The following is a 21,922-nucleotide window of genomic DNA, read 5'->3' as shown; positions in this document are numbered from 1 at the left end:
TTGCATGGTAAACTAACTAATTTTTTGTCTCATTCACTAAAAATGAGTTTTCATCCTCTCACTAACTCTCTTCCTTTGTTTTTCTGTCCTTAAGTAAATCAAAATGGCCCAACAGGTGCGTATTGCCCAGAAAATGTATTCTACTTTTACTTCTAGAAGGTTCACTTTATAGATTAAAAGATATCATTTCAGTTTTTTCGTTAATGCTGCAAATACAGTTTCAAAAATAAGCAAAAGTATTGGTTTGTAAACCCAGTAACATCTGAACATTAAGTAAAAGGAGAAGAAAATGTTTCATTTTATTTGGTCTTGCAGGATGTGGTAGAAACGCATCCTGGCCTGACGTTCCTGAAGGACGCTCCGGAGTTCCATTCCCGGTATATTACAACGGTAGGCTGGCTTCTTTGATCTCCTGTGACACTGCTGAACCAACTCTCCTTTGTTACTTGTCATTGTGCCCATCAGCAGATCTTTCAGTTACTTAAAAAAATGTGTTTTTCATATTGCTAGCAATGAGTTTTGTTAAGAACTACTTCAAAACAAAAAATTAATCAGTCTGTTTGTACAAGTGGTCAGTCAAAAGGGTAATGGTCATTCTTTCTGGCCTTAAGCATATCTTTAAATACAACTTTGGCCTTTAATCATGATGAAGGAAAATAAGAGTGGTCCTTCTTTGGTCTTTGAGAGCTGCGAAGTTACCCCTAATTCTGCTGGGCTGCCGAGACGTGGAAGGTCTCATGTTTGAAGATTTCTGTCATTTAGGCACGGAGAATCAGATTGTCCCATGGTACAAAGCATCCTTTACACCAATGTCCATCCCTCCTGCATCTCACGTGCCAGAAAGCCTGTCTAGTCTTTCTGAATTGCTGAGCTTTTGTGACTACTGTTTGTTGTTCTGTAGCTTTGTTCCAACTTTGCAGTAAGGAGTTAGATTTGTGCTTTACCTGAATAAGTTTCCAGGATTTTATTTTAAGCCTCTAACTTGTCTCATGTTGGGTATGAATATGAATAAAAGGTATAAATATAGGGTGTTTTATCTCTGCAGTGATAAAAAAATCAGATAAAGAAAGGGCTAAAGAGAGCTGCCTCCTATTGGCTTGCCAGGCTCTGCATGGGGGCCAGCTGCACCACGTGTTGGCAGCTGAGAGATTACTGACAGGCACAAGCTTGTCCCTTTACAGGAAAGAGCAGATGGCAAAAAGACACTCTGTTACTCTGGGCATATCCTGAACCATCACACTAATGTTTTATGAAAATCTTTAATAAGAAACAATTTCAAATGTGTACATGTGCTTGAATACAACAGTGAACACCGGTGTATTATCAGCACCTTCAGTGCCCGTGCAACAAGGTACCTTAAGCATAGTACCTGGTCAGAGTAGGTGTAACAATGTCCAAGAGATTGTGAAGGCACACAAATGGGTGAATTGCTGCAGTTTCTGGACCTCACCAGGTGCCATGCATGCTCTGGTCTGAGAGATCAGCCATGTGAAGCTGAGGTTCTGCTTCAAGGTAACTGAAGTCCAGGCTGCTACTAAAAAGAGCAACATCTCTCTTCCTTTCTCAACTTCCCTTGTGTCTGAATGAGGTCCTGTGTGACCACCATAAATTTGGTCACAGAACTGGATGCTTTATGTGTATGTAAGGTTCCTCAGTGCTTCTTAATTCTGCTCATCTTCACTGTGCTTCCCTACTTCAGCCTGAGAGCCTTTAGGAACCCTTATGCACAATACACTGACAGTGGTGGCTTTCTAAGCTTGCTCTCAGGCACCCAGGAAATGATGGTGCGGGTGTTTGAGGTGGATGGTGTGTGGCAGCAAATCTTACAAAGCTGCAGTGTCCTTCACAGACTCCTCACACTGGCAGGACAATGCTGTTCTGGGTGTCTGTGCTGACAGACACGTTCCTTCTGAGCTCTGTGTTTGGCATTGGCCAGATCACTGAGTTGGAGCAGAGTCGAGACCTCAGGAGACACAGTCCATTGGGTCAGGTTGTTCCCATGTGGAGTGACAGTACTTGGCCCACTGCAGCAGTGGCTCTTCTCTCTGACACCCGGAATTCCTATTTCTCACATCTCCACCCACAGACAGTTTGGCAGTTCTGTCTTTAATGTCATGAAATTCAGTATTTCCACCAGGAGGTAATGAAGGAAACAGCTTTGTCCTTGGATTTTGAGACTACTTGGATCCTTTCAATCCCATCAAGGTAGAGTGCCTTATACTTATAGTGACAGTGCTGTATTTGCTGCAAGAGCAGGAATTACATTTTATTTTTGTGTTGCAGATGAGGGCCATAAGGAGACACTGGCTTTTGTGTTCATTGCTGGATACAGCATCACTTGGTTGAAATCACCTGAGAGTAAGCTAACAGTCTAGTATGGATAAGATGTGTATGCATGTTTCAAATTCTTTTTTTTTCCCTTTTCTGCACCTTTTAGAGGTGCCTTTTGGATACAGTAATCTGTACTTTAATCTGCATCAGTATATGTGAGCTGTTGTATTGCCAGCATACTAAAATACTTGTGTTTTTTTCAACAGACTCCTGAAGTTGGTGAAGATGATGCAGAATATCATGAGACATTTAACATGAAAGCTTTAATGTGTGACTTCTCCCAGAGTGTGCAAAGAAAGCTCAATGTTAGCTCTACATGCTGTTGCTGAGTCAAATAAAAACAACTTGGAAAAACTTACTGCTTGTTGAAAAATGCTCAGCTCATGCAGTATTACCAATTTGAATATGGAAAGTGAAGATGGCCTACAGGGTTTAATAAAGCCTTGGTTTATTTATTTATTTATTTATTTATTTTTCCCCAGAATGGTGTTGTTTTTCTTCTGTGGGAAGAGTGGGGAAAAGTCTAGAACTGACCTATCAGTGGTTTTGGACCTGGATGTAGATTACGTGACAGGACTGGGCAGATAGGGAAGGGGCTTCCCCTTCTGAAGGCTTATGTACTGAATTTGGAATAAAAAGCCACGGTAGGAAGAACAGAGCCAGAGTTAAGGCTTTCAGGAAGGTCATAGCTGCTGAGCAGAATTGCTCGTAGCAGCCTGCGCCCGGGGCCTGGTTTCGAAGCTTGCAGTGCAGCTGCGATCATGCAGCTGTTGCTCTCTGTGAGAGACAAAACAGGGAGGCCACAGGAATTGATTTTCTGTTACAGCAAACACTGGCTGTGGCTTGAGTGTTGCAGATCGTCTCAGGCTGCATGACAATGCCCTAGGATGTTTTCGAAATGCTTTTTTTTGTTGTTGTTGACAGCTTTATCTTTGTAACTTGGCAAAGAGAGAAGTAATGATACTTTATACGTACATATACACTCTGTACTACCCACTGAAACTGGACTGTTACTTGAATAATAAAACCTGCACTGAGTGACCAGACATGGTAAAGAAGACATTTTTGCTCTGTATGTCTTATGTTTACAGCTGGTGAGAAGAGAGCAGAAGAGACATCTTTATCAATATGATCTGAGAAGAACGGTTTCTTGCATGTCACTAACATTGTGTTGAGATACTTTGTTGTCTTCTATTAGCCAGCAAGCAGAGGAAAAGAAAAATGTTGCTAGTTAGGGGTCCTTTTTCTGTCGTGGGATTTTTATTTTTGAGTCCTTGAAATGGTGTGAGAAGCCTGTATCTCTGCAAGCTGCTGCAGAGTTGACAGGTGCGGTACTGGGTCATGTATGAGGTGAGAGACACGTCAGCCACTGTACTCTTTGGCAACCTGGAAGCAAAGGCCAAACCAAGTTCAAAAATAGTCCAGAATGGCAGTGGCTGCCAGCGGCACTGAAGAAGAACGAGACAGCTTTTTAATTGTTTAAAAGCGGAAAAGACCCCTGTCATTGCCTAGGCTGAACCCTTGCATTGCATGGGCTACAGAACATTGCTCAGTGATTGCTATAGTTAGGACATATATATATTTTTTAAGTGAATTGACACCCAACTTTAGAAAGACATTCATGCTTGATGGAAGATCCTGCTGTGTTTCTCTGAGAGTTGTTCCATTGGTTAATAATCAGGAGTGTTAATATTTAAAAAAAAAAAAAAGGACTCCTGTCAGTCTGAAGTAGGCTGATTTCAGCTTCTAGTTATGTATTTTAAGGGACAAAAAGTTCTGCTGTCCCATATCTCCCCGTATCCCCATGTAGGCTTCTAAGGAGCGGGATAGGCACCAACAGATATCATGTTGAGCTAAGTTGACTGCTAATTCTCTCATTTTGGGACACATTTTGAGACCTCAAATCAGTCCTGTTGCTCCCAAAACTGTTTGTGCTCATCAACGTTTACTGCTTCACCAATCTGTGTATCCAAAGCAGACTGTTAGCAATGATCTCATACTTGTTTCCAAATCTGTTCTGGACTAAGAACCTGTCTTTGTGTGACTGAGTCAAAGCACGGCCCTTAAATGGTGATAGCCCACTTGGAACTACGCTTAGGCTCAGAAAGAAACCAGTCCCAGTCTATCTGTTAACTAGATTTAATCCCTTACTATATCCATGTTTTGTAAAGTTAATTTTCACGCTGGAGTAGCATGTGCTATTAAGGTTTACTAAAATCCTGGGATAAAATGTCAACATGTCAGACACATCAAAGGTTTGTTTGCCGTAGGTTTTGTTGACAAGAATTATATTCCATAGACTTCAGTGCTGGTAGTCATTAACTTGGTTTCTAATTTCTCGTGTTGAAGATGTCATGTTAGTGCGGTTTATATGGTCTTATTCACACTAAGTTTATCCTTGCATGCGCTTGATCGTACACTTGTGTTTTCCCTGCTCTATGTTGATACTTTTCCTGCTAACAAGGAGTGGAGCAGGGAGGGTTCAACTTGCTCGTTAGGTCCCTGTGTGTGCTCGGTCTCATACTGTGCACTGTTCCTCTTGAGTTCTCAGAAGTGTATGCACTCCCCACCGTGCTTTTTATTCCCTTTCCTGAGAGGTAGATCAGTGAAGGAGTTGAATGATATAAACATGTCCAAGATAAATGCAGACAGATAATCTCTATTGATTACTTTCAGTGGAGCCACCAAGAAGATGAGGCATTGTTACAGACACAATAGGTCAGACAACACTTGCTGCTTTCATTTATGTGTCCTGTTTCCTCTTCGAAAGTCCTGATTTTTTCAGAAATGCAGAACGCTATCTGTTGAGATCCGTGTGAGCTGCAGTGCCTAAAGCGTGAGAAACTGTTTGAGTGATTTGTCAGCGCTTTGAACATATTATTTGACATAAATAATGCATCTGCTTGCTCAAAGATGTGAATTAAGAGCAGTGAAAATATTTGCAGAGTGGAAATGCATAATACTGTTTCAGAAACAAATGTTATTTTCAAACTGCATAGTGAATTAAGGATAACAGTATGTACAAAAAAATAGTTTTCAAAAAGAGGTCTCCTTAGGATGAGTGAGTAAACCAAATAAGCATTCTCTTTCAATTCCCTAACTGCTATGTTTAAGGACTTGGTTCAAAGAACGCTGTTTGTGTTGCAGGTTATACAGAGAATATTCTACACAGTCAATCGATCCTGGTCTGGGAAGATCACTCTAACAGAGCTGAGGAAAAGCAACTTCTTGCAAGTATGTTGGTTTCTGCCTGAAGAGGATGTAGAATGCACAGGTCCCTGTGTTTCTGCTCCTGTGTACTGTGTAGTGAGGGAACTGGCTGGCTTGTAGCGAGGTGGGCCAAATGCTCGGCACCAGGATCGGGCAGAACTGGTGGAGGAGTTGTGCTGGAGTCAAAATGAGAGGAGAACAAGAACCAGAGCAGCCAAGAGGGCACTGGCCAGAAGTTGTGCCAGAAGGGTGACAGTGTGCACCCGCTTTGAAGTTACGTCGGGCAGATTGGCTCTTGGCTCCTGATCTAGCCAAAGAGGAAGGGAAGCAAGACGGCGGTGCACCTATGTTAAGTGGCTTGTGGAGCAGCCAAGAATAGCTGGTGGATTGCCTATGATCTGTGGTGGGTAGGACAGCCAATTTCCTGCCTCTCAGCTGGCAATCAGCCGCCTGACAGTTGGTCAGGCATGTTGTGCTGTGCAATTGCAAGACTGTGCATCTCAGGATGCACCATCCAGTTTCTACTGATTTCTAATTCTGCAGTAGGCTTCTCCAGAAAAGTTGACAAATGAAGCATGGCACTTGTTACAGTCCCTGTGGTGTATCAAAGCAGGGGGTGCTGGACAGAGGTTTCAGGATAACGGTCTCTGTTCTTTGTATATTTTGCCCAAAAGAGCATTGGGTTAAAATTGTACAAGGCTGCTGAGCTCCAGCCCAACCTAAAAAGCCAGAAGTCTTTAGGCTGAATGGTCAAGATGAGACACAGCTAAAGCAGTGAGCTCTCCCTGCTGCATCCTGTTTTCCCCTTCAGACGTAGTGTGCTTTCTTGAAGGCCTCGGGCATGAGTTCATGCTCTTTCTCCTTTCAGACCTCTTCTGCCCCACTGATCACATCAACTAATAATCAGTAGTCCCTTCAGTCTCGTGCCCATCCAAGCCTTATCATCTTAGTTCCTCCCTGTCCTCTGTTATAAACAAATCCTTCTAGCTTAGCCTACATCTTTGTTCGCCCATTTTCTCCCTTTATATACTCTTCCTGTCTTTCTCCTTGTGTACCTTCTCTGCTTTTCATCTTCTGCAGCAGGGAAGTTCAGCTTGGGGACCATAACTTTTTTTGGGCAGCTCTTTGCTGCGTGTGTAAATGGCATATTTTGGTGTGAGCTATTAAAAAAAAAAGTTATTGAAAAACTTCCCCAAATGATTATTGCCTGTAAAGACTTGGAGAGACCTAAGAAGAATTTGAAGAGGGTAGTGAGTGATTGCTCAGAGATTTTAGACTTAAATGTCAGCAAGACAGAATAGTCTGGCAGTGCCATCCTGTTGTCCCTGTCTGAAATGTTGCTGAACTTGGTGGTTAGCAGGACGTGGGAGTTCTGTGCTGACCCAGTTGGGTTCCTAGGACATGGAGATGACTGAAGGTTGATGGTGAACTATCAGTGCTTACATACAGCACAGCGTGTGTTTTTATGCTTATGGTAGAAAGGCCACTGAGCCTGCTTGGTTAGAGACAGCTCCCTGGCGTAGCTCTTAGACTGTTTCACCTCCTCCCTTCTGAGGGGCTGTGAGGGCAGGACAGGACAACACCCATAGTTCATGTGAGTCTTTTGGCCTTTTCACATTCCTGAAGCCTTGATTCATTAGGCTGAAAAGGCTGTCCGGTGTCCTCTGGCCTCAGCACTAGGGGAAAGACAGGCAGGGAGGTGCCACAGGTGAACGTGCGATACCCTCCTGCCAGTGGGAAGGTGGAGCAGAGGGAAGGACAGAGGTAGGTGTAAAGTGGGAATGAGACGAGGATGTTGTTACTAAACATTTCTAAATAGGATATGGTAACAGACATCCTGTTTGGAAATCTGTCCCAGTTAAAGCAGACTGATTCCTGTCAGCAACAGCCCAGGAAATTCAGTGTGATTGGTTTGACTTGCCTTGGATCCCTCCTTCCCCTGTCCAGGTGTGAGTCTGGAGCAAGACTTGATCTTGCACTTTGGGATGTGTGCAGTGTCAAGATATATCTCAGTTGCTGTGGAGAACTGTGGATTTGCTGTGGTAAATGGCTCTAGGAGCCTCTGCTACAGGTCAGAGATAGTTCACAAATAATGGATCCCAGCTGAGACAGCAGTTGTGTTCTTGTTCCTCTGCGTGACTCTTCGCTATAGCTGAAAATTAACAGGAATTGTTCATAGGACTGGCAAAAGTATTCTACACGTATGCTAACCAGGATAGTCAAGCTAGATGCTCTGTGACTGCCTGTTGAATATCAAACACAGCAACAAAATCTACAGTGGGAAAGGCTACATTTTGGATTAGCTCTCGGAGCAGTGTTCACCCAGCTTCATTAGAGGTTGAAGGGCTTGAGCTGCTGAACTGCTTTTTTGTCCAGGTTTAACTTCCCACTTTATTTGTACTGTTTCAGACTCTTGCTCTCTTGGAAGAAGAGGATGACATAAATCAGATCACAGATTATTTCTCCTACGAGCACTTCTATGTTATATACTGTAAATTCTGGGAGCTGGACACTGACCATGACCTTTATATCAGCCAGAAGGATCTGGCTAGGTACAGTGATCAAGGTATGCTGCCTGCAAGCTGTGGTGGGAGGAGGTGTTGCTGAAAATAGAATGCTCCTACTAAAGAGTAAAGCCTGGCTTTAATGCAGCTAATTTGATGCCTCAAAAAAATTTAAGTGGAGCCATCCTTCTCTTGCACAAATGCTGATTTACAGACCTAGTTTTAGGGGCTTAAACACAGAGAAATGCAGCAGATACTGTTTTCCATTTGAGTAGCTAGAGAGGGAGCTACAGAGGGTTGCTGCCAGAAGGACAATCTAGAAATAATGCCCTGAAACTACCTTTTTATTTGCTGAGGGTTTTGCAGGTACTTGAACTATGGACGAGAAGGTAAAGCCCCCATGAACTTTAAAGATTGCTGAAGTGCAATCTTGTTGTGTATGAGAGAAATTTCAGAGGCTTCTCAGGGCTTGATGAATTTCAGTTTGCAGATGCACTCTGAAGACTGTCTCTCGAGTTCAGTCTGGAAATATTTGCCTCAAGCTGAGCAGAAGCTAAAAATTTTCAGAGGTTCAAGTGTGATGGATAAATTAATGGAATAAAAATCCACAAAGGGCTAAATAATCCAAAGGCACTTCCTCTGGCTCAGGAAGTCTGTGCTCTGCAAGTTGTTCGAGGCTGAAAAAGTGTGCTAGTGAAGAGTCACTGAATGTGTGGTTATGGTTTGTATGGTTTGTTTGCTGGGCTAGATGGAGGCACCCAGTCAGTTTGGCTGTGTTTAAGATTGTCTGTGATCTTGGAGCATGATATATGCCCATACACTTACAGTTAGGATTCATGATTTAGTGTCTTGGACAAGAGCTCAAGCTATTGACCAGCACGTTGATTTTGAAGACAAAGCTGTCTGGAACTGTTCTGTGTGGTTGCTGCGCTTTTGGGGGAAGTAGCTCTAGGACAGAGTCAGGCTTGGAGAAACAGGAGATCTTCGGACACCACATGTGGTTTGGAGGTGCCAGGGGATAAGGTGTTGCAGTGCATCGGGCTGCAGGGGTCTGGAGGTGTGAAAATTGCCAGAAATTGCTGGAGATCTGGGGGACACACAATGCTTTGTAGGAGCCAAGGTCCTAGTGGGCTGAAACGAGGAAGAAAGAAGGGGATATGAGAATGACAATGCTGTAGGAATGCATGGGTGCTGTAGTGGTGTGGTGGCCCCTGTCCTTCACGTGAAGGCATTTATGGGAAGGCCATGGGGGTTCTGGGTGAGTGTGGCAGTCACAGGGGTCAGGACGCTGGTAAGAGGCCTGGATGGGCTGAGGATGAGGAGTGCCCAGCTTCAAGTAGGTGCTAACTGAAACTTGGTCCCTTTGGGGAGGCTGGAGTGTGGGAGTGGAGTGTTTGTTACACAGGAGGCTTGAGAGCACTGCGTGCTGTGGAGCTGAAGAGAGAAGGGGGGGTGTGAAGGGGAGGTGTCAGTCCCTGCAGGACTGCCATGCCTTGTGCTCTGCTAACAAGTGTTTTGTAGGGATTCGATGTGTGGTGTTTGCTTGATAGCTGAACTTCCTTTGCAGTACACGTTGAAGTAGTCTGCTTCTAACAGTCCTCCTGCAGCAAACTAGGAGTAATACTGCCCATGTGCAACAAACCACACACAGTTACCATACTTTCAAGATATAACAGTGTTTGGTAGGATCCAAAGGCAGACACACTGGCAGTATAATCTTTGTTTTTTACAAAATGCTGTGAAACAGAGACCTGTAAAGTGGCTAGACAGACAGTGTAGGTAGAGTTTTCTTTTAGCAATGGAAAATTACTTTGTGTGGGGTCAGCATAAACAACTGCATGTAGTTATCCCTGTGACCTGTAGCTTCATTTTCTCTGTTTTCTTTGTTTTCTTTGTTTCCAGCTTTATCAAGCAGGATTATTGAGCGAATATTCAGCGGCGCTGTGGTGAGGTGAGGAATAGTGTACTGGCTGGGAATGGAAGTGAAGAGAATCTCTGTCAGGCCAATTAGAAATGCAGGATACTCTCAGATCCCACTGATCAGTATGGTTTCCAACATGGTGCTCTGGTTGGAGCTGCCTGAAAATGGAGTGGGACTTCTGGGTATCTTTAGAAATCCCACAGGATGATCACTTACACACCTCATTGTAGAACAAACTGTCTGTAGCCGGTGGGAACATGCAGGCACTTTGTGTTTGTGCCCCACACAGCACAGGGATAGCTGGAGACCACTGGTACAAAGCCTCCAAAAAATTGAACAGCCCAGCACTTGCTGTGGGAGGGTATTTGGCAAGCGAGGTAGCAAACGCTGTGCCTGAAGGGAAGGGCAGAAGGACTGGTGCTGTAGAGTGCAGAGAATACAGGCTGAATGGGCAATGATGTCCCATTTTTTCTCACAAATGATTTGGGGCTTTTTAAAAAATGTGTTGATAGCATTCTGAGTATTTAGGAGCCTGGTTGCTTTTTTTTGTTTGTTTTTCATGTGTTTTCCAGAGGAAATGAAATTCAGAAGGAAGGCCGCATGAGTTATGCTGATTTTGTGTGGCTGCTCATTTCGGAGGAAGACAAAAGGAGTGCTACAAGGTTTGACTGATTCCTGTGCCCTAATAAAAGTATTGAGGAGTGCAGATAAGTGTACAGAAACTTCTGTGACCTACTGCTTTCCACAACAGACAGCAGCTTGGGTTTCCATGATTATTAGGAAGAAAAAAACTTACTGTCAACATTTGGTGAAATCATTTGCCTTTTTTGAGGAGAGATTGCTTAAAGCAGAGTTTTGTTTTAATGTTAAATGTCTTGGGTAGTCATCAGTGACTTTGGTTACCCTGTGCCCACAAGGTTAGTAGTGGTTTATCACTGAGGAAGTGCTTGGAGAGCAGTAGCGATCTGCAAGAACTGAATTTGTTTGGTCTCCATCACACTGCCCTACAGGTCCTGATCTCACTGACTGCAGGCAGGATGACTCCTCACAAGGGCAGTCCCTGGCCCTTTATGCAGAAGCAGCCAAAGATACCATCTGTCAGCACAGAGCTCCTGCTTCCCTGGGCAGAGTTCAGCTCAAATGGCTGCAGCTTTGTGACCAGGCGAGCTGATAGCTCAGCCAAGCTGCGAGGGCTGGCGCGTGCTGCAGTGGGGGGGTCCGTGGTAGCAATAGCAGGGGCTGCAGCTCCTGGCCTACCCTTGGCTACAGGGTAACCCCTGCGAGGTCTGCCACGAATAGGAATGTTCCCTTCATGCGTGTAGCAAGTGCCTTGGAAGTTGTGGGGAAACCTCATGGTGTCACTTTGTAAAACCTGCCCACGTGTCTCGTTTGTACTGCCAGTGGGAGACTATTGTGCAGAGCTGAACTAGATCTGCACACAATTATTAGGACAAGGAATTTTATGAGTAAAGACGAGAAGAACTTAACTTCTGCGGCTGCCGTAAAGAACTGCCATTTCTATTAAGGAGCTGAGGAAATCAGTGCATACCATGTCCGCCTCATTACTCACCAGGGTCACTCAGGGACAGCCAGAGTCCTGGTTTCAGGTTCGGTTGTATTCAGACAACTTTTGCTGCTGAATTGGACAGGGACACCATGACCTGTGTGAGCCAGTTGAGCTGCAGCACACTGGGCACTTGCTACAGCCGCCTGGTGACAGAGGTCATGAGCGTGGCTGCGCTCACAAGTCACCTAAAAGGAGACTAACAGGAGGTGCTCTTGAGCATTGGCCTGTGCCCTCATCCTTCCTAAAGGGTATTTGCATTCCTGGTTTTATGCCAGCCTTTGGGCAGGAGAATTAGAGAATGGGGGTGGGGGTTAGTCACTGTGCTTTCTCTAATCCTGTTTCTTCTTTCCCAGCATTGAGTACTGGTTTCGGTGCATGGACCTGGATGGAGACGGGGTGCTCTCCATGTATGAACTGGAATACTTCTATGAGGAGCAGTGTGAACGGATGGAAGTGATGGGCATAGAACCACTGCCATTTCAGGACTTGCTGTGTCAGATGCTTGATCTTGTTAAACCAGAGAGGGAGGGTAAGTCCTGCTTAATGGGAGTTTCCGTGCTCTTTGATCTATGGTGGATTGAGAAAGTAACGTTACTGTGAAACCCATTTGTAGGTACAGTCTTGTGTTAGAATCACAGGGTTGAAAGTACTGTACAGAGTAAAATCTATGGCTGTTGTGCCTTAATGTTATACATAAACAGGTTTGAAATACTTCCAAGAGACCTTATGAATGAACTTTCTGGAACTGTAGCAACACGTCTTGCATATTCCAGCTGTGGAAATACTGACAGCCTAGATTGTGAAACTACCACCCTCCCTCACATTCTTTCACATTTTACGTGACTGTGAAAGACCTCCGTATGTGTGGGAAATTTAGGACTAATACACACCCATGTATTAAATAATGTTAAAGTTCTTGACTGAGTTGGAAGTTTTGCAATATGATAGCATTGTGGTGTTACAAAGCTGCTACAAGACTGACCAGAGGGGGGGGTCTGGTCTCTTACTAAGGAAAAACTTAGTAGCACAATATCATGTTATTTTTTCCGCAGGAAGAGTAACCCTGCGAGACTTGAAGAGGTGCAGAATGGCTCATGTATTTTTCAACACCTTCTTCAATTTAGAGAAATATCTGGACAACGAACAGAGGGATCCCTTTGCAGTGCAAAAGGTATAAATCACTTTTATTTCTAAATACAGGCCTTCTCAAACCCATCTTTGGAATGAAACTGGGTATAGGGAAAATCCAACTGAATATAAGAAACCCTTTTTCACAGTTAGGGCAGTCGTACACTGGAAGAGGTTGCCCAGAGAGGCTGTGCATGTTCTGTCCTTGGAGAATTTCAAGATGTGACCAGACAAAGCCTTGACCCTTCCCCATTGGACCTCATAGCAAACCCTGATTTGACCAGAAGCTGGGAATAGAGATGTCCTGGGTATCTTCCAACCCAAATTATTCCGCTATTCTATGATTTGATTGCCTTAACTGATCCTATTACACCAGCACTGATGGTGTAGCACTGTGATTCTAGAGAGAATGACCTAAGCCTGCTGAGTTGCACTCATTCATCAGGCTGAAAGACTAGAACTAGAAAGGAACTTGTTTCAATCGTTTTAGAACAGAGCTGTGAGACTGAAAACTTCAGATCCCAATTATCTTTTCCTGTCTACTACAGAACTGCACTCATAAATAAATAGGCTACATGGGAAGATTTATTAAGTAGTCTGGTTGGATTCTAATCCTTAAAACGGCATTAGCAATTTTTCAGTAGCCTAAACAGAACCAGAGACCTCCTTTACAACACAGGTGCCAAGGCAGATGAGATGCCAACTGGTATCTAACCACAGGTGGTAGACTAGATGGAAGGCTTGGATATTGCACATTGTGCCTGGCTGCAGTCACCATCCTCTCTCCCTAGCCAGCAAACATGTAAGAGGTTGTCACTTTTGTATTTTCCAGTTGTTAGTCAGACTAATTGTAGTTCTGAGACCTGAGCTTTGTCAGTTATTGGTGTGAAGTCCCCCATCTCTGGTTCCCTTCACCTATCCACCGAAACCAGATGAGTACAGCTTAAAAGTTTATCTTCCAGAAAGCCCTTAACTGGTCAAAGTACAGTAAAGTGGTGGGGATGCCAAAATCAACTCTGGATCCTTCCCAGATGTTCCCACATTACCTGTAAGAAGAACTTTGTGGTTCCACAATTCTAGGCTTAAATGTATCCCAAACCAGAGCCACTTTTTTTTTTTTTTTAAACTGGATCATCATAAGAGCAGGCAGGTGGGAGCAGGGTGTATTACTTATCCCCTCCCCCCCATCTTACAGTAGATAGCAGAGGGCCAACTATTTACAGGGGTGTTATTTTGTAACCATCTCTCAAATTTCCCCAAGCTTAGCAAACTGTCAAGAGTTCCACAAATGATCAGTTATGATTAACAATTAATTAAAGATCTTAAAGTATTAAGTCCCTTAACCAATTACGAAGTGCGCAGATGCATGGCTTTCTGAGCTAGAGCAAAGAAAACACGCAGTTATTAACATTCAGCATTTCTGAAATGGAGAAGGCTCTGTTCCTTGGCAGCTCGGGTCACAGACTGATCTTTGTAGACTATGTGAAGTATTTTTTCATAGTCATTTATGTGCAGATATTAATACACTTTAATTATGAATCTTTTATTATTAACAAAATTAACAAAAAAATTAACATTTTTGACTGTTTCTATACGGTTGCTTCCCAGAATTGGTGCTTCACACATGATCTTATTGTAAACATAGTTGTAGAGAGGTATAGACATAGTGTGCTTGACCATCTGCTCTCTTTAGGATATCGAAAATGACGGCCCTGAACCCTCTGACTGGGACAGGTATGCTGCTGAAGAGTATGAGATTCTTGTGGCTGAGGAGTCTGGGAACGACCAGTTACAAGAAGGGTAAGCATGGGCGTCGCACTGCACCGGGGACGCGCTGCCTGGCTCCAGCTGAGGTCTGGACTCTCAGCATGGGAGCATGGTGAAGCCTGAAGTGGTTGCTCCAAAAGGCACTATCGGTATATTTGACACAAGGGGCTTGGGACATCCTGAGTTCTTTGTGGCAGCCGTTTGAATTAGCTACACACGCTACAGATACGAAGATAGCTGAGAAAAAGGACAAAGCCTTTTTCTTCTGGCAACCATACAAAAAAGAGCTCAAATGACTTTTGGTAGTCCTGGGCATGTATTAATCATGCACACTATCATGGATCAGAAGCTGTAGCTCTTAGACTTATGATAGTAGTGGAAACTTTGTTTTAGTCAAATAACTTTACTTTCTGCTAGACTTTATACACCTGTTAGTCTGTGCTCTTTATAAGCTCTTTCAACATTTTAATTCATTTACTGATTTTGTTTTGATTTTTTTTATTTAAAACTGTTGGTTTCTGCAATATTTACACTTATGTTTGTAAACTTCTGTAAAATTGTGGACAGACCCTCCAGCTATCCTTAGAATCAATCAATTTAGGCAGAGCAGTAGCTCAAGGAATGCTGTGTGCAAGGGTATCCCACAGAGTTTCCTAATGCAGGTTTGCTGTAATTATCCTTTAGACTTGTGGCTGTGGAAGTAGCTTCTTAAGAGTATTTCTCTGGAATCTCTTTATGGTTACTATAACACACATCCAAGGAAGCAGCTTGTGCTTTCACCCCATGTTAATCTTGCGTGATTCAGAATTTCATCCATTTGAACAGTATTCATAGAGCCATTTAAATAAGAGTGCTGAGACAATTGCATAATTTTGAAAACTTCCCACACTGGAAACATCTTGGATAACAGTAGCATCTAGTAATTAGCCACAGAAATTTGCAAAGCTGTTGAGAGCTGTGTTTCCCTTTCTCCCTGTGATGTGCATCCAAACAACAATGAGCTGCTTTGAGCTGCCTTGCCTTTTTGCGGCCTTCACAATGAAAGATGAGGTAACGTAGGTTGGAAGATAAAATTGTTGTATTCCCTGCAGCCACTCTGCAACAGCTGTGTGCTTAGCACAGAAGAGAAATAGGAGTCTGCCATAAAAGCTTTGCAGGACCACAAATCACCAAACTCACCAAAACCTGAATTGGCAGGTGATGTCACATTTTTGAAGTCTGTCTGAAACAGCTCCGTCGCAACCTTGCTGCTTGCTTTTAAGAGCCCCTGAAAAGCTCTGTAGTCATGGCAGCAGGATTAGATCTCATTTGTGGAACATAGCAACAGAGCACGCAGGAAAAAAGGAAGGGAAAATGAGAAACAGAGAGCTGGATGCCCAAACAAGTTTGCTAGAAAGAGGCATTGAGTTTTTGCACAATCATCATTTCTGCTGTCCTTTGAGGATGACAGAAACAGAGTGGGGACAAAACCAAGAGGATTTATGAGCTCTTAGAGGGAGCAGAAGATTTTTTGGCTATGTTAGCTGACAGAATCTGAAATCCATTATTTGTCTTACTAATACACATGAAAATAACCATCATTCAGCAGTCACAAATGAATTATTGGGGCATTCTGCACCACATTTGAGACTTAACCCTGTCCATAGCTTCACTGGATGGAAGGTTCCTAAAACCAATCAGTGTCTGGGTGCCTGCAGACTTGCCCGTGAGAGGAGCACTGCTTGTGGAAGAGGAATCTCACCAAGACATAGTGGATACTCAGCACGACTTCACGGATGCTGTGACTCTGTTGAGAGCTGGTCAGATGCTGTCCATGTAGTGTTGTAAGGCAGGAGGATCTTGTGGTGTTTATTTCTGATCCTGAGTGGCAGATTCAGAAATTTCTAAGCACTGCTATGGTAAATTTAATACCCATATTAGAAAACACAAGCACAATACAATCACCAAAAAGAAGACAAGATGTCTTTTTGCTCAAAACTACCACTTGGAGCGTGCTTTTTTACTGGAAGCTTAAGGTGATCTGAACACTTCTCAGCCATGTTTCCTGGTTTACATATCTGTGTACAGGTTTTGATGAAGAGAGCCTGCTTCCTGGCGAATGCATGTGCATGTTATTGTTTGAAGGCAGAAACACTAGTTTCTGCGACCACAGAGGCTCCTAATGCAGAAATGCTTTCTCGCAGCCCAGGCCAGGGCCTGCCTGGCAGCAGTGGACACTCACCGGATGCCACTTACACAGAACCCTCCCCACGGCAGGACATACAGCCTGGCAGGCAGAAGTGGCTCCTGAGGACTCGTGCCTGCACATGGGTCAGCAGAGGGAAGAACAACATTAGAAGTGGCAGACAGTTCTTTCTTGGCGCTGCCCACACAGGGGTATCGGAGTTTATCGCTGTCTATCGCTGCGCTCGCCCTTGGAAGACACGCTGCACCATTTCCTGCCTAACAAGCATTGCGTCTGGAACTGAAGGAAGACTTTGAATTTCTTGGGAGTTCAGAGGATAACTGTGATGTGCTGAGGCAGGGGAAAAAACATCTTAAACATCATTTCTCACCAACAGGAAGGGGATGAAAGCCCCAAAGCACTATCCTCTGCTGCAGAGCATAGGACCTGACTAGCCCAAATATGCAACCAGCTGGAGATGAGAACTTGCAGGCAAACCTCCCTAAGCCATAAACACTAAGACCTGGATATTAAACTTCAAACCAAGTGAGAGGAACACGACAGTGTGGCCACCGTTGTTTTTTCTGTGAATGGCAAAGTATCTCCTAAGCCAAAAGATGCTTTGGAAACCAGGTGTTTGTGAGCAAGTCTGAGCAAGCCAAATCTCCTTTAGGACCTGAATCTGTGACTGAGCAACTCTATTCCTACACTGAACTATTAAGGCTACTGCAAGATACTGACAACTGTCACTAAGCCTGTATTCAAATTTTAAGATGCTAAACACCAGTGAAAAGTTGTTTCAGAACTTAAGAATGAGGATGGATGGGAGCACAATGTCAGCTGTCAGAATACTGATTACTGCCACACTGTTTTCAGTGCCTTATAAACAGCCTCCTTGAGGTTAACATCCTGCATGTTATTGTATTTTAGCCAAATGGTTTAGCGGCCACAGAAATAAATTACCTGAAAAATGCTCTCACCAAAATACAGCTTTTAAAGACCCACCTTTTATCTTTGCAGATCATTTGAAGAAGACTATGAGACAGATGAAGTCTTATCTCCCTCTGAAACTGGAGACAAGTCAAACTAGTTATCTCAGATCTCTCAGCATAGAGAAATGGAGAACGTGTAATCAATATCTGTCAAACTGGATAGCAGTCAGTCCCAAGACGCTTAGGGACACTTAGGGATTTTTCTTAAGTCCATCATTGGCGCAATGTGCTTTATTTTGTACACTGTAATTTGAGAACCCTTTTTCTCTTCTTGTATAACTGAAATAACAATTTCTATAAAAAGGCTTTCTACAATGTGTTATTGTGCACACATTAAAAATGGTGATTGCACCTTGTTTCCTTTATATCTTTCCATATAAACATCCCCAGATGTGCAATAAATGCCAGCATCTAACGATAAACTAAGAACTGCATGCAACATCTACAGTGGCCATCTCTCAGTCAGTTCGGTCCTGTCTCTTTATGACCCTTTGAATTTATACCAGTGACATGAATTGCCGAATTAACTTAAACGTACATCTAGAAATTTTCTGAAATACAAATCACAATGAAGTTCTTATTTTTGCAAGTGTCCTGGAAACCAAGGCACCATGCCTGCACAGGGAGAGAGTGGGGTCCCTTTTTGCTATTTAAAGCTTTTATAGATGATAGCGAACAAATTTTACTCATCAGTCTGTGGACAGTTAAAGTACCGCATGATATAATGTTTCTCTGAGAATTTAGGATACATATTCTCCTGTGCATGAGAGTATCTTCCCTATGAATCAGGCTAGTGTTTTGTCTCCATAAAATTATTTTGTAGCATATTTACAACAGACATACAGCTGGTGTGCTGAAACTGCTGTGTTTTGTGTGCATCAATTCTGTTTCCTTCTTCTGCTCTTCCCATCCCTTGTAGTCTTGCTAATCTGTAGCCTTCTGCAAGAGACTAAGCTGAGATCATGAAGAAAAACCATCAACCCTAACATAGTGTGGTAAATTTCTGTTAACAGAGGCATTCTTTAACTGGTAAAAGAAATAATCCCTAAATATTGCTGACTTTTTTTTTCCACCCATGAAATAGACCTAGTCTTGGAGAGGAAATGGTGTAACTGATGAATTCTTGCTGCAAGTGCAAAACTAAACTGACTCCCTGTGGAATTCCAGCTGGTGTCTCCAGTAACAGCACATGATCCGCTGCTGGAGCTGTCCCTCCTTTCCGACTAGTAGCTATTTGTGATTCAGCACAGAGGTGATTGTAACAGTCTTCACTGTAACTGTATCAGCCCTCACTTCTGGCTGCCATAGATGATAAAGGAATAGATTTGGGACTTACCTTCGGTTTGGCAGAGGTTTCACCTGCCATACTTGATTTCAACTATCGTAACTGCGCCCAAGTATGTAATGCTTGGTTGGTATGTATACACCGTATTTCCTGTTGCCTCACCGCACGAATATCAAATCGTGACTCTTCGGGACATCCCTGTATGAATTGCTGCCAGAATACCAGAGAGACAACTGCCAGTATCAGATCTCCAAGCAGGCAGCTCCATGTCTGCGCTAAAGGCAGAACCCATTCAGTTAATAGGCAACTTGTACATACATGCAGACACTATTAGCCCAGCACAGTTTGTACATAAAAATGCTAGCACAATGGTACATTAATCCCTAGATGATACCTCTTAAGTGTTATTGTTAATAACCAAGTAAGTAATTGGCTGATCACTACAATGCAGCTTCAACTTTTCCAGGAGCCTTTGAAGTGTCATGCCTGCCTCCCGATGCCTAGGTGGGACATACTGCTGCCTTGTTGAGGTTAGTAACTTGCTCATCAAGATCGAAATCTGAAAGAGGAAGTTTTTAGCTATACTGGGCTTGCAGACCTGTTCTCTTTTCCACGAACAAAGCTGCTATTTTGTCTAGATGCATATATGGTAAAATCCAGGATCCTGGGATGCATATATTTTTTCATATATTTGGGAAACTCTGGATGCCCAGGTTCTTGGCAAAGGCACTTTGAGGTATCTTGCATTCTACAGTAGAAGATTTAAGGGGGGATGAGGGAAGAGACACCACTCTGACCAAGCCCCTTAATGGATAAGCCCCTTAAACGCCTCTTTGAATGCAACAAGCACACAAGAGCAGCTCTGCTCAACATCAGGATGTTTGAGTTACATCTCCATCATCGCTATAACCCAGAGAGGAAAAGCTTTACTGGGAAAGACTCCACAAAGACACAAATGCAGGAAAAACTAGGAATGACTGCAGAAATGTACATAGGATGAAAGTTGCACAACTGCCAAGTGTAACCAGCTCTGTCCACTTTTCACCTGAAAGAACCAAGGCAAAGCATTGCAACTCTTTTCTTCAGTATCTGGGTTTAGTGGCCCATAACTCATAGTTTGATGAAATTTTCAGTCTTTCCAAAGACAAAGATTACTCAACGGAACAAGAACATAACCCATTCTGGGCTGAAATTGAACCTTCGTGTTACTTCAACTGCTTCTCTGACAAAGTAGAGTGATTCAAACCCAATTCATGCTTTTCTAGCAGGGCAACACAACAAAGCTAATTGAAGGAATAATAATAATAGTAATAAATTAAAAACAAACAACCTTACAGCAAATGTTTTGCCTCACATACAAGGACAAGTTACAGAAACCACCACTACTATGATATCAAAGCAAAATATGCAGTAATTTGTAGTATTTCCTTCTGGAGTAGAAATCCAGTCTCTCTCTTGTATCTGAGCAAATACACGTACAAATAATCGTAACTCAGCAACCACAGATCAATTGATAAATGACATATATTCTACATCCGACTTGCAACTTAGCCTTGCTCATAGCTTCTCCAGATGGAAGGTTTCTAAAGCTGCAGTATATAAGCATAGTAAATTTGGGAACTCCTGTCATACTTTCAGAGGTTCTCTTTCTGGGATAGTCAAAACATAAAAAGACCAGGATGTTTGCCAATACAGACACCAATCTATTCAGCTGCAACACACACGTTTCAGAGGCTACAAAGCTCTCTAAAATAAAGCAACCTAAGAATTATAGCACAGAAAACTTGTAGGAACCCACTTATTTTGACTTCACCTCCTGTCTGCAACTGTCAGTGCCACTTTAGATGTTGCATACTTTTAAAGACAGATCTTGCATTTTTCATTGGAAGTCTATCTCAGAAGTCTATTATGAGCTGGATTCCTTTTTCCTTATAAATAGTCAGAAAAATGAGTAAAATTCAGTTTTGCATGATAAAAGAATACATCTTTGTTTGTTAGCTCTAGTCTGATTTTATCTAGCAAAAATACACCGTGTCCTTACAGAAAACCTCACTTATTATTTTTATATTCACAAATACTCTCCCCGCAGTACTAAGACAGGAGATGTGGTTTGATACAACCACATGCAATTACTGCTCAAATGGTACTAGCTTGACTTTTTTTTTTTTCCTTTCCTAAAATCTCAGTAGTAATTCCTTCACTACAGTTTTTGTCCGCAAAGCCCAGGCAGTGGCATAGTTCCCCTTCTGCTGGTCTGCCACCAAGCGGCAGTGTTGCAAAACAGACACGGACAGCAAAAAGCAATTCCAGTCAGTCTCAGGTTTACAGAAAACATGGCAGAAAACCTTCCTGCTTTCGTGAGCTAAGAATTTAAGAAAGCTGACTTGAGATACTCCAACCAAGGTGTACTGTATTTAGTTACTGAAATACGCCTGGAAGACCAAAAGAAAAAAGAGGTCACTGAAGTGTCATTTTAACGGTGTGTACTTCTGGAGTATGGCGCTTCTAAATCACAGTAACCTAGGTCTATGCAATTAAAAATGAACCTCAGTGAAGAGCATGAGCTGCTGTAATAAAAACATGTAAACGATGCTTACCCTTTTAATCTTGTGATGGTATATGGGTGATGGTTTTAGAAACTGAATATTTAAATAATAAAGGTTCTCATACTTTGTAAAAGTAGTTTGGAGACATTTTGTGCTGGCATGGTTTTATCTTTGTATTTTTACTTTGTAATTTCTTTTTCTTTTTGGCAAATAAAGGACTTCTGAATTGAAGAAGTAAAACCTGTCTCATGGTAGTGGCATAGACTAGTTTTTTTTCACTTAATCTCCAGCTGCTGTCCCAAAATTGTCTTCCCTATTGCTACTGAGCTCACATCATCCAGTTACCTGTCAGCAAGCCTACCAAAACCAAAAGGCTAGGCTTTCTTCTATAAAATACTGTGGAAAAGAAACCATCCTAGCACTTACCTTCCTCACATCCTCCTCAACGTAGAGCACCATCCCTGTGCTGACTTACCAAAATTCCGAAGTCCCTCATTTTAATCTCTC

General features: G+C 42.9%; 1 protein-coding gene across 9 annotated transcripts in view; it reads left to right on the top strand.

The window, feature by feature from the left end:
* Positions 1 to 21,922, top strand: part of PPP2R3A (protein phosphatase 2 regulatory subunit B''alpha) — a 59,194-nt gene that overhangs the window by 31,466 nt on the left and 5,806 nt on the right. For 4 of the 9 annotated variants that reach the window (XM_083848792.1, XM_083848790.1, XM_083848789.1 and 1 more), the window contains 9 exons: positions 316 to 390; positions 5,479 to 5,565; positions 7,951 to 8,107; positions 9,948 to 9,996; positions 10,539 to 10,628; positions 11,887 to 12,062; positions 12,586 to 12,704; positions 14,355 to 14,461; positions 17,613 to 21,655. In XM_083848792.1, the coding sequence (XP_083704918.1) occupies positions 316 to 390; positions 5,479 to 5,565; positions 7,951 to 8,107; positions 9,948 to 9,996; positions 10,539 to 10,628; positions 11,887 to 12,062; positions 12,586 to 12,704; positions 14,355 to 14,461; positions 17,613 to 17,682 (930 nt within the window). In that variant the 3' untranslated portion in view covers positions 17,683 to 21,655. Of the gene's footprint in view, positions 1 to 315; positions 391 to 5,478; positions 5,566 to 7,950; positions 8,108 to 9,947; positions 9,997 to 10,538; positions 10,629 to 11,886; positions 12,063 to 12,585; positions 12,705 to 14,354; positions 14,462 to 15,519; positions 21,656 to 21,922 lie in introns of those variants that run through there. The other 5 variants (XR_014588197.1, XR_014588198.1, XM_083848794.1 and 2 more) reach the window with 4 other exon arrangements.

This window comes from Anser anser (assembly GCF_964211835.1).
Source record: "Anser anser genome assembly, chromosome: 9".
Taxonomy (NCBI): Eukaryota; Metazoa; Chordata; class Aves; order Anseriformes; family Anatidae; genus Anser; species Anser anser.
This window is presented reverse-complemented; position numbering and strand designations above follow the sequence as displayed.